The 12,779-nt window shown below is 36.5% G+C and overlaps 1 protein-coding gene across 2 annotated transcripts in view; it reads left to right on the top strand.

Moving 5' to 3' along the window:
* Window positions 1-12,779, top strand: part of LOC127639227 (receptor-type tyrosine-protein phosphatase zeta-like) — a 45,831-nt gene that overhangs the window by 20,164 nt on the left and 12,888 nt on the right. For both annotated transcript variants that reach the window (XM_052121140.1, XM_052121139.1), the window contains exons 3-12: window positions 2,356-2,535; window positions 3,068-3,219; window positions 4,224-4,319; window positions 6,883-6,949; window positions 7,060-7,217; window positions 9,162-9,312; window positions 9,859-10,043; window positions 10,228-10,354; window positions 10,826-10,878; window positions 10,979-11,615. In XM_052121140.1, coding sequence (XP_051977100.1) covers window positions 2,356-2,535; window positions 3,068-3,219; window positions 4,224-4,319; window positions 6,883-6,949; window positions 7,060-7,217; window positions 9,162-9,312; window positions 9,859-10,043; window positions 10,228-10,354; window positions 10,826-10,878; window positions 10,979-11,615 — 1,806 coding nt within the window. The remainder of the gene's footprint in view (window positions 1-2,355; window positions 2,536-3,067; window positions 3,220-4,223; window positions 4,320-6,882; window positions 6,950-7,059; window positions 7,218-9,161; window positions 9,313-9,858; window positions 10,044-10,227; window positions 10,355-10,825; window positions 10,879-10,978; window positions 11,616-12,779) is intronic.

The raw sequence follows: 12,779 nt of genomic DNA, 5'->3' as shown, positions 1-12,779 counted from the left end.
GTACATGTATGACGTTGTGTCATACAATTCCGGGTGCCCACATACCACTACAAATACTTTTTTATACATTTTTCCAGATATCTTCTACTACTACGTCAGTACGTCAGTGACATCTGGACAATCTCAATGCTGATAAGCTTTCGTGACAACGCGTCACGTGAATGAAGCGATGTCACATCATTCGCTTCATTTGCACCACCCGGTGCGAATTTGCATCTATTCATGTCTATTCGCATCTTTGCATCGACTTTGTATGTAATTGCGCCGACTTTACGTCGACACAGCTTTGCGTTGTATGTGAACGCTCCATTAGAATGAAAACAAACTCAAATAAAACATTTATTTTGCCTTGACGCTGATTCAGTAGCTGCGCAGGAAAATATTTAAGTAAAGAGTTTTGTCCACATTGCGAAAGATTGCAGATGTTTAATAACCATTAACAGATACAGAAAATAATTTGGTTCTGGTATCTTTTAAAAAAAATCAAACTAATTCTGAATAACCTGTTCTCTATTCCCAACCCAATTCATGGACCAGCTGCGCCTTTTTGTATTCATAGTGAGTGCACAGATGTACACAAAAACTGTGCATTCTCCTCAAGTGAAGACTGAGATGTCTACTCTGGATAATCATCTGTGGTAATCGGAATGAATGTCAGTATAGATCAGGGTGTCATTATGGAGGGGGAGGGATGTCAGTTCCAGTCTGTGATTTGTTCTGTTCATTCTCATGCATCATAAATCGCCAGATTGCTTTAAATTCTAAGGCCAAATTACATCCAACCTGTTACTGCTGCTTTCATTCACATGGTTTGATCTGACATGCAGTTAGAAAAACACAAAAATGTAAAATGTCACAGCAGCACAGAGGTCTGAGAATCCTTTACATTACTTCAGGCATCATATTTACGCCATATCCACTGAAATCTCTCTGACTACTGGTTACCATAGCAGCAGTGGTTGTCTTTGATTACAGCGTGTCCATGCTGGCATGTGCGTATGTGTGTGTTTGCAAGGGCAGATGTGGTACTGTTGTTTCCTGACAGACTCATAGTTCACCTTGCTGTCACTGCTAGCAGACACCGTTTTCCCGTTGTCTATGTATGCCGTCAATCAGGCTAATGGAAGATTTTTGTCTCACCTTTCAATTTAAAGCACACGAGGATACAGTTCAGGTGTCCTCTTGGTAGATGTAATCCTTTATAGCCTTTTAGTGACATATTAATTATGGCATAGCTTAAAGGGATAGTTGAAATTAACCTTTTGTGTTCCATGGATAAAATAAAAGCATATGGGTTTGGAGCAACATGAGGGTGAGTGAATGATGATAGAATTTTAATTTTAGCGTGAACTATTCCTTTAAGAGCGTGAAGAATTACAGACAGCATGGGAGGTGAAAATGTAATCATCATGAAAATATACACGCTTATTTTCGTGACAGGGTTCATAAGAGCTGCTAATTCAGATCTAATGTTTCATCATATGGTTAAAGAGGCCTCCTTAGGGACAGTTTTAATCAGCAGCGTTTGTTTATGTGTGTGTGGTTTATTGGTTGAGTTTTTGATGTGCCTGTTCAGTGGTGTGTGTGAGCCATTGCCATCTGCTCCGTGAGTTTATCATCTGGTGCAGTCAGTGTGACATATCATAACATTCTGTATATGTATACAGCACCACTGCAAGTGGTATTATTCTGCTCTCATCAGCACTGGCTCATACCATGCGCCAATATGCTGCCATATGCTTCAAATTTTATTTGTGCGAGTATATAGAGAGAACTGGAAATTCACTTTGTCCGCATGAGCACCATGGCTCAATGTGTCTGAGAACATGTGCTAACTACTGCTAGAAAAGAAATCTACTGTATAAATTATACCAGTATACTGTATATTACATGGCTTTTTGATTCTGACTGGTCAATCGTGTGCCATTCTGCAGTAAAATATTTTTTAATAAGGACCGCTAAACTGTATAATTGACCATTGTCCTATGCAAACTGTTTGGCTAACTGTTCATTATTCCTTACATATATTTATGATATACAATTTAATGACAACAAAGGAGAAATATATAGATTTTTGCAAATATTTGGACATATTTGACACAATGCTCATTTTAAAAGACCAAAACAAATAACCCAAATCTTTGAAACTGGCAGATTTGGAAACTGGGAACAGTTATCGGCCTGTACAGATAAATCAGCCACTCCAATATTTTGGTTTATTTTTACTAGGATTTTAGCTCTAGTTTTAATGGTCTTTTCAAGGAATATCAATTAATGCAGAAAAAAATATTTCAGTTTTTTTTCTTGCTCAGCTGTGTATCTATTGGTTTGTATCTTATCTTTTGCTCTTTACAGGGGGCCTGAACCAGAAGCACTGGACAAAGAAATATCCAGTCTGTGGCAATGCCAAACAGTCACCCATTGACATCAATGAGGACTTTACTCAGGTCCGAATACAGTACCAGAACCTACAGCTGGAGAACTGGGACCAGCCAACCACAGATTCCACAACCATCATGAATGGCGGGAAAACAGGTCTGCACACATTCACTGCTTTGAGGTTGTGGTGTTTACAAGACCAAAGTCCACAAGGCAATAGAAAGTATTGTGAAATGGGGATAATAGACTATCTAACAGTCTTAAACAGCGCACTCCTTTTGCCAGGATGAAGTTAAATTATGGTGATATATTAACTCCCTTAGAGCTTGACCTCAGATGAATGTAATTATGACCCGAGATGAATCACTCTGTCTGGACTGTCAGACTGATTTTCCATACCTGTAAGTGGAGACTGGTCCTCTTCAGATACCTGTGCACTTACAGGAGTACAAAGAAAGCTCTTTCACTGTTACTTTTGTTCTGATTTAACACTGCGAATGGCAGATTACTCGCACAAAAGGTAAAGCCTAAAATTAATCTTTTATCGAGGTGAGTGGAGATGAAAGCTGAAATGTAAAATATGAGCAACTGGGCTTGCTGGATGAAGAACACAATTACACTTTGCTTGAATAGGAACATACTGTATGCTGAGCAGTCACTGTGTGTGTGTTTGCATCATGTTTCTCAGTGGAAATCATTCTGAATGGTCAGTATTACATAAGTGGTGGAGGGCTCAGATCCAGGTTTAAAGTGGGCAGGATCACGTTCCATTGGGGCCGATGTAACGTCACTTCAGGCGGCTCTGAACACAGTCTCAACAGCAAAAGGTTCCCCCTGGAGGTAGAGTTTTAACACTACACACCAACTTCAAAATACATCACATCCTCTTTTTAAAGGAATACTTCACCCCAAAAGGAAAATTCTCTCATCATTTACTCACCCTCATGACATCCCAGATGTGTATGACTTTCTGTCTTCTGCTGAACACAAATTAAGATTTTAAGAAGGATATCTCAGCTCTGTAGGTCCATACAATGCAAGTGAAAACTTTGAAGCTCCAAAAGCATATAAAGGCAGCATAAAAGTAATCCATAAGACTCCAGTGGTTAAATCCATGTCCTCTGAAGTGATATGATTGGTGTGGGTGAGAAATGGATCAAAACGTATGTACTTTTTTTACTATAAATGTTCATTTTTAATTGCACATTCTTCATGCATATCGCCACCTACTGGGCAGGGAGTTGAATTTTGTAAAAAAAGACTTAAATTTTGATCTGTTTTTACTTATCCATACCTACCATATGGCTTCGGAAGAAATGGAATTAACCACGGCAGTCATATGGATTAATTTTATGCTGCTTTTATGTGCTTTTTGGAGCTTCAAATTTTTAATCACCATTCACATGCATTAAATGGACCATCAGAGCTAAGATTTTTTCTAAAAATCTTCATTTGTAATAAATGAGATTTTTGGGTGAGCTATCCCTTTAAGGTCGTTAGCTTTAAAGACAACATGAAATGCATTTGAAACACATATAACTTCTCTAATTTGACACATCTAGAAGTGAGACACAGGAAAAATGTAGTACGGAACCTGATTTTATTAATCAGAATTTTGGATTGTGAAAAGTCAGGCTGTGATGTTACTGGTTAATATAAATTTTTCCCGCCTGATTGGCCTTGGTTACATCAACAGAAAGGAAAAGTACAAAGATGAATAATCCACAATTAGCAAGAGCCATTTATTATGAACGTAAACGATTTTGAGTTGTGTTGTTTTCAAGGAGTATTGTGGCAATTATAATAAAAAAGGTGGAATTTATTTAATTGTCTCTTTCTCACAGATGCAGATCTATTGTTTTGATGAAGAGGAGTTTGAATCCATAGATGAGGCCATAAGTCAAGGAGGAAAGATTATTGCTCTAGCTGTCCTCTTTGAGGTAAGGTTTACATCCAGCGATCGACATATAACACACAAACACACCCGTTCTTATATATGTATATTCAAATGTTACATTAAGTCACCATGATGCATATCAGAAACCCGTCTATCATGATGACCTTAATGGAATTCGGTGCTCATTACAAGTTTAGCTCAATCAACAGCATTTGTGGCTTAGGGCTCTGTTTTCATGAGTGCGCAAGGCGCAGTGCTACGCGCAACGACCGTGCACTGCGTATTATCTGATTTTCTTGAGCGTGCAAATTCTAAGTGCAATTTTTTTTTTGCAAGCGCAAAGTACAAGTGGACACATGTGGGAGTGTTTTGTGCCATCTGTGGGTGTATTTTGTTAATGAAGTGGCACAAAGCGCAGTTTGTTATTTTCCTGACAAATAGATCATTGCGCTAAGATGTTTCAAAAGCAGGTCTGTTTTCAGTGCAACTAAATTCAGTTTCTACATTTGCAGTTTGAAGATTTCACCAGCAGGTGGTAATAAAGTTAATGTCCAAACGCTGAAAATATAGCGGAACATGAAAATCTGTTTCTGACAATCACTGTTGTAACTGTTTTATGAAACAAAAATGCATGAGATTTATCTATAGGTCATGGTTTATTTTTCAATTAATATTATTATGTTTATATTTACAATTGTATTTATGATCTAATTTGTATCTGTATTTTTCCATCTGTTGTTGTTGAGTGATTTTTAAGTCACTGCAAAAGATGCTGATGAAAGAATTTGAAGAGGATAAAATGTTTGGATATTTTTTTTAGTTATATATTTTTTTATTATCGTAATTCTTATTATATTTGCATTTAATTTGAAATGTAATTTGAATTTAGAAATATTTTTGGTTACATTTTTTTCGTGTTTCAATTAATTCATTGGTCAAAATCCAAATTAACCGGTAGAATTGAAGTGCGTTCCGATACATTCACAATAAAACATTTTCGTCAAATTTTCATTGTCAAATAATAGTTTGATCTCATTTAGCGTAACATGAGATCACATTAATATCTAAACTTTCCAAACAGCTTCAGGTGATGTAGATCACAAAGTATGAGGGAATTATACAAAAAAAAAAAAAAATAATAATAAGTGACAAGATTAAGTGTCTTGCTCAAGGATACAATGGTGGTGGCTGTGGGGATAGAACCAGCAACCTTCTGATTACCAGTTATGTGCTTTAGTCCACTACGCCATCACCACTCCATCTATAGTAAATATAGAAGCAAAAGAAGGAATAAGAGTCGGAGATCTTTACAGGAAACACCCCGGTGTTACATCTTAAAAGCAGATATATTTAATTTGTTATAGCTTTATTAAAGTTCAAATAATACAGAAGCAGATCATGTAAATAACTACAAACTCTGAAACTGGCATTTTTCTGTGCGGTCATCGCCTCTTCTATGAGTAGCACGAATGTCCTGGTCTAAAGGGGATTGAAACTGCATCCGGCTGATGCACACTCTGTCACGAGACGCTTGTCCCTCGAGCTCACACGCTTAATGCAGCTAGACTATAACGTGATTGCTCGCGATTTATTGAATCATAATATATGTCACTGTGCATTTTTTATCATGAAGAAAATTGGCAATATGTAGATTTATTAATAAGAGGGAGTTTGTTTTTTTGTGAGTTAAAGATGGATTTGTTTTTAATTGCAGTGAATTTCTTTACTGAATTAAACTTTTAATAAAGTTGAATTCCCTTTTTTTCCCTTTAATTCAGTGAATGTCATTTAGAGGTATTTTTAAAAGATGATTTTGTCCTCTTTATTGTTAGTAAGCATGTTTAATGCAACCTTTTAAGTTAAGATCTAATGATTAATCGTTGCAATAATTGCAGAATAGTCGAATAATCGTTCTAGTAATCCTTAGATTAATCGATTATCAAAATGATCATTAGTTGCAGCCCTAAAGTGTAGCCTTTTGTTTGTTATATCCAATGTTGTAACTTTGTTGCCATGACAACGCAACATTGGTAAACCCTGTATGTGAATGTATCACACTACAATCATAATGTTTACGTCTTGTGGCTATACTTTGGAAACCATGTGTATTTCAATGTTAGTGGATTGGCCCCATTCACTTCCATTGGCAGTGCTTTACTGTAACTGTGATGTTATATATATATATATATATATATATATATATATATGTATATATATAGAGTGGCGAGTCAAAAATAATTTTCTGCGGTAATCAACATTATTTATGCATTTACATTTACATTTATGCATTTGGCAGACGCTTTTATCCAGAGCGACTTACAGTGCACTTATTACAGGGACAATCCCCCCGGAGCAACCTGGAGTTAAGTGTCTTGCTCAAGGACACAATGGTGGTGGCCGTGGGGTTAGAACCAGCGACCATCTGATTAACAGCCCTGTGCTTTAGCCACTACACCACCACCACTCCTCATTTGTAGAACATTATTCTACAAATGCTGTTGATTGAGCTTAACTTGTATTGAACCAGGTACTAGTCAATATGAAACGCCATTCACAGCCCATTTTACTTCCATTATGATGTCCTTGTATTTTGGTCTATTCTTTAGGACAGCACTGAAGACAACCAGGACTATGCAGCCATTATTGAAGGAGTAAACCGTGTGAGACGATTTGGTAAATCTTTATCCACATGTCATCCACAAAGCTTTTCTGTATTTCCAATTCATCTCTGTGTTATGCAGTATTTGCAATAACACGTGAACATGCCTCTTTTTGGCATGAAGGTAAAAGTAGCCCGCTGGAACCGTTCTCTCTGCTGGGTCTGCTTCCACAATCCAGAGATAAATACTTCATGTACAACGGCTCGCTCACCGCACCACCCTGCTTGGAGAATGTGGAGTGGATTGTGTTTAAAAACACAGTGGCCATCTCAGAAACCCAGGTCAGAACATGCTCAACATATCTCTTCTGTCAATGTCGTCTAGAGGAGCAAAAATCACACTCCTTTAGTGGAAATTATATTTTGCACACATAGAAATTGGAATTATTTCTGTAGGGGCATGTGAAAATATTGGCATAGCAAGTACAAATCTAAACTGACTGCGGCAGCAGAAATATCCTTATTGTTGAGCCTTGCAGTGCAGCTCAGCTCTCTCAGTGCAAGAAACCCCACTCCTAAAAAATGAACAGTGTTGAGTACAGCCATGACAGCTGCTTTAAGCAGTTCTCTAGCAAATACAGGAGCATTAATATTTCAGTTAGCCACAGCCTGACGTGTGGGTCAGAGATAAGCCCTCGGTGCCCGGGACACAACTTTGCCCCTTTATCCAGCTGCACTTTAAAGCTCACTTTAAAGATACAAGGAGGTTTTCTGTCTTTTTTTAGGCTGCTGTGTTGTTTTTCATTGTTTTCCTCAAGCCTGATCCACTTTAAGCTCAGTCTGTTTCTCAAGCATGAAAATTTGATGTGGAGGAATCAAGGCACACTGAAGTAAAGCTGATGAATCTTTAGTGCTGGTTCAGTGTCTCGTCTGATCTTGTTACCGATCGAAATTAGCTTAAATTCACATATATGAAGTTTTTCAGGCTCTTATCATAATTCTATTGTTAGTAATACTTTGTTGTGCAAGCTAGTTCAGATTTAGTGTCTTCATATATTTATAATGTGTTTTTTATTAGATGGCCCTCTGAAATACTTAAAAATGTGTTTGTATAATGACTGCTTAGTTGTATAATTAACCGTTGTCCCAGGCATCTAATTTCCTACATATCTGTGCTTTTCATGTTTCTCTTATTACTCTATGCTATGGTCTTCTACTTTTCACATAATAATGTCAACTTAAAACAGTATATCATGTGCATGTATTTACTGTATGTATTTATTTGATAAGTAGTTGTGTAATAAGATAATGTAGAAGATATGGATAATGTACATTCAGCTGGTCATTATCAGACAAATTGTGTATTTTGCCATAATGACTGGCTGACTGTACATCATCCCTTATTTAATTATCTTTGCAGGTATATCATGTATATATCATGTATTTATGAGATTTTTTTAAATGTATGTATTTTTGTAAATACTATTAGTGTTTTCTTAATAATAATAATAATAATAATAATAATAATTATTATTATTATTAAGAATTCACTAATGTATTTATTATAATTCATAATATATTTTAGATTATTTATTTTTACAACATAAAATATTTTATAGTTATTTTTTTACATATTAAATTGTATTAATTTTATATACTGTATGTGTGTGCATGTATATAATGTATATATGTTTGTATTTAATCATTTATATTGTTTATTAAATGAATATTCCATTTTAATTGATACTCTTCAACAAAAATATGATTGTTGAATATAAAAAGTGTATCTAATCAGATTCAGAAGGTCATTATTAGAATTTGTTTTATTTTGCCTCCATGACTGGGATGTACATTATCCCTTATTTAATTTTTTATTTCTTTTCATTTCTATTTTTTATCTTTTTTTGTTGATAAATTAGATTTTTTTTTTAATTCATTTGTTTATAATATTTTTATGTACTGTTGTTTTTGTTTTAATTTTTTATTTTATTTTAATATTTATATATCATTTTTTATATTATATTTTTAAATAAAAAAAATTACAATACTAAAACAAATTATATTTATATCATATACTGAATATTGATATGGATGTTTAATATATATTGTGAAGTGGAATATAAATATGTAATCTAATCAGATTTTTTATTAAAAAATGTATTTTACTGTACAGAAACTGTAAGCAAGCATTTATCTCAATTGTCTGTCTCATCAATCGTTTTGTGTGCACGTGTGTGTGCGTGTGTGCGTGTGTGCGTGTGTGTGTGTGTGTGTGTGTGTGTGTAGCTGGAGGTGTTCTGTGATGTGATGACCATACAGCAGGCCGGCTATGTGATGTTGACTGATTACCTGCAGAATAACTACAGAGAACAGCAGCAGCAGTTCATGGGACAAGTATTCTCTTCATACACAGGCACAGAAGAAGTCCCTGCTCCCAGTATGCATTCTACACACACACACACACACACTCACACACACTCAGCAGCCTAAACACTCAGAAACAAGGACGCTCCCATGATATTTATAAAATAATGATAAGAGATGAGTGAGAGGTAGGTTTTCTATTACTGCTCATCTTGTGACTGTGGGCACACATGCGTTTCGCTTTTTAAAAACCCTGCTGTAAGGGTGCGTTGCTAGGTAACCCCACTTTGGTGTTTTCCAGGAAAACTAATGCAGCAGTTCCACTTCAAACAGAGCTGATTTAGAAGCAATTTCATAAGTTATTGCTATTTAACTGATGTTATGGCTCCTTATTTGAATAAAAGCATGAACTGTGATGTTTTCAAATTATGTAATATTCTCTCAGGCCCTCTACCGACTCCCTGTAAATAAAGCATGTCCTCTCATACTTATTGCTTTACCATAAGCCTTACTTTTCAGATTCAAGGTCTTATTCCCCACCAAAAATGGAGGGAAACATGACAGTAGCTGAATTTGCTTACTTTTTGTTCTAAGTCCGTGATTTCAAACTTGTGTTTAGTGTGCAGCTCAGAACCGCAGAACGTGCAGGCAGACTCTCAGAACTACACTGGCATTGTGGTGACATGGGAGAGGCCGAGGGTTGTCTTTGAAACTACCATTGAAAGATACTCTGTCACCTACCAAAGACTCCAGGGCAAAGACCCACCCAAACAACAGTACCTAACAGATGGAGACCAGGATGTGGTGAGCCATTTGTTGAGACTTTCCATTTCAGCCATGATTAATATTACTGTGTTGATTGAAATGGGGACATAGAGAGAGCTATTTTAATTGAAAAAAAAAAAAAAAGAACAAATAGTTCAGGGTTACATATGTAAGGATTGGAGAAACGGGTGTTATGGTATTGTTTTGTCTTTATTTTTTACAGGGGGCCATTATCCACAATGTGCTGGCAAACAGTAGCTATGTTGTCCAGGTGGTGGCGCTGTGCACCAATGGCCTGAACGGGAAAATGAGCGACCAGGTTATAGTAGACATGCCTCTCGAAGACCCTGGTAATACTGGTTCAACTCAACATTCCTTTACTAACATTTAACTTTCAAGAAATGTCCGTGTCATATTTCATCCCAAAATCAAAAGAAAACTAGAGGACATGATATATTGCATTTAGAAAATGTTTAGGATCATTAAGAAGGTTGCATTATTTTTCATTACAGTTAGGGACATTTTTTGACACTACCAGTAAGCACATTTACAGTGAAAAATTCTCATTCTGATTATTGTTGTGCAAAAAATAATAAATAAAAAAATTATGATATATGATTTATTGACATATTAGTTATTATTGCAATGTACATTTTTAAGTACAGTGTTAGTAATTATCATGGTTATACTTTTTGTAATTTTTTCTATTATTTAAGGGTGCAACATGACCTGGACATGTCTTCCTGACATTCACCTTATTATTGTAGTGTATTAATATTAATCTGTGAAGTCATTCACCGGTATTTCTTTTGACCCTGCAGCAAATGAGCATGATCCTTTTGGTGATACAACCGAATCCAATGAATACATTGAGGTGACTTTTTTCATTGTAATTTGAACATTTATTTGTGAGCTATGAAATTATTCTGCATTTATGTGAAAATGTTGACCTGAAATTGACAATCTCTTTTCAGGTAACGTCTGAACCTGCGTTCCCTAAGAGCAGAGGAACAAAGACTACAAAATTTCCGCCCGGTCGAACCCTCATCCGCGATTCCTCCTCCTCTGGGAGTTCCATCTCTGTCACCACGGCAACTGACCAACCAGGGTTCCTGTTCCCTATTGTCAGAACAACCACTGCTGCATTCAGACGAAAAATTACAGAGGAGTCTTCATTGTCATGGTCACCTGACCAAAACAAGATAGGAAATGACACCAAAAGGCCTCTAAACATGCTTATTCCAGAGGAAAGCACCCGTTTTCCTCACAGCAACATGGTAGTCACAGATGTCTACTATGATGACGTCCTCAACTCCAGAACCACACAAGCCACACCAGCCCAAGATCTTCTCAATCTCAGAACAATGCCAGGTGTTGGTGCACAGGACCAGGAGAAAACCACAACCATGACCCCTCCCCGTGATCCTCAGATGGACGAGAAGACCACTGCTAAATCCTCAGTATCTTCAAATACTTCCCCAGAACATCAAACAAAGTCCAGCATCTCCACACCAGCTGTAACTGAACCTTCTAGTACTAATGCAACCACAGGATCATCTATTTCTACTTCAATTAAGATCATTTCTCAAACCACTCAACCCCTGTTTAATGGTAAGATCTGACACCATCTTAACACTGTCATCTCAGTTGCTCATGGTGCCTTTGGTGTTGGGTTAATGAAAAGTTTTTGCTAAGTGGTGGCTTATAGAAAAGTCACTGACATACTACAGTAGTTATGAAAATTAGTAACTAGCAGTCAAGCTAATAGTAGTACCTGGGTAATTTGGTGATTCCTTCTTTGTAGAGTAATCAGGCTTTATTAGACACACTGTTAGACATACACGCAGATGGTGGTGGAATTGTCCATGTCAAAACTCTGAGCCTCATTGCTCCTCACTGTCTTGCACAGCAAAGTGCTGCAAACTCTCTGATTATTTCACTTTTCATGCATCCACCATATTTGTAATGCACCTACTGGACTTTTTCTTCCTGGTTGGCTGGCTGGTTGACTCTTGAGATGTGGAACAGGTCAGGATGGTGGTGGTTCGTCTTGCTCCAACTGTGCTTTCACGCTTTTCCTTCTTTCAACCTCCCCCTGGAGGTTGCTTTAGGTATTGCGAAATAAATATAAATAATTCAAGTAATAAGTCACCCAAAAACAAAAAAGTCTGTCATTATTTACTCACCCTCATGTTTTCCCAAAGCTGTATGCTGTTATTTATTTTCTTCTGTGGAACACAAAAGGAGAATTTTGAAGAGTCTTCACAACTATTTTCCAAACAACAGTTCAAAAAGCTGAAGAAACTGCAAAAAAAAAGCACCATTTAAAATTGTCCCAGTCAAGTAAAGCCCTCATATTAAATATGACTGGTGTGGTTACAATGATGTGTTGTTGTATGGACAAGAGCTGCTTCAGAACTCTCCTTTTGTGTTCAATTAACAAAATAGCAGCAAACTGGTTTAGAACAACATGAGAGTGAGACAAAATTAGGGTTGGGGTTCAACCACCGGTTCTTATTCAGTACTGGTTCCATTTAATAAAAAAAACTGGAACTGAATGATTTTCATGACTTTCGGTTTCAACTCGACTGGTTCTATTGAATCTACACTGCAAAACATACTCTGTGACTAGTGTAGTATGATTCCCAAATGAATGACTCTTATGAGCCTATTCTTTTGAATCTTCAGTGCAAAACACACATTGTGACCAATGTAGTCAGATTCCAAAACAAATGACTCTGGTCGCAGAGTCATTTAAATCTACAGCGCAAAATC

Source organism: Xyrauchen texanus, chromosome 47 (genome assembly GCF_025860055.1).
Source record: "Xyrauchen texanus isolate HMW12.3.18 chromosome 47, RBS_HiC_50CHRs, whole genome shotgun sequence".
Classification (NCBI taxonomy): domain Eukaryota; kingdom Metazoa; phylum Chordata; class Actinopteri; order Cypriniformes; family Catostomidae; genus Xyrauchen; species Xyrauchen texanus.
This window is presented reverse-complemented; position numbering and strand designations above follow the sequence as displayed.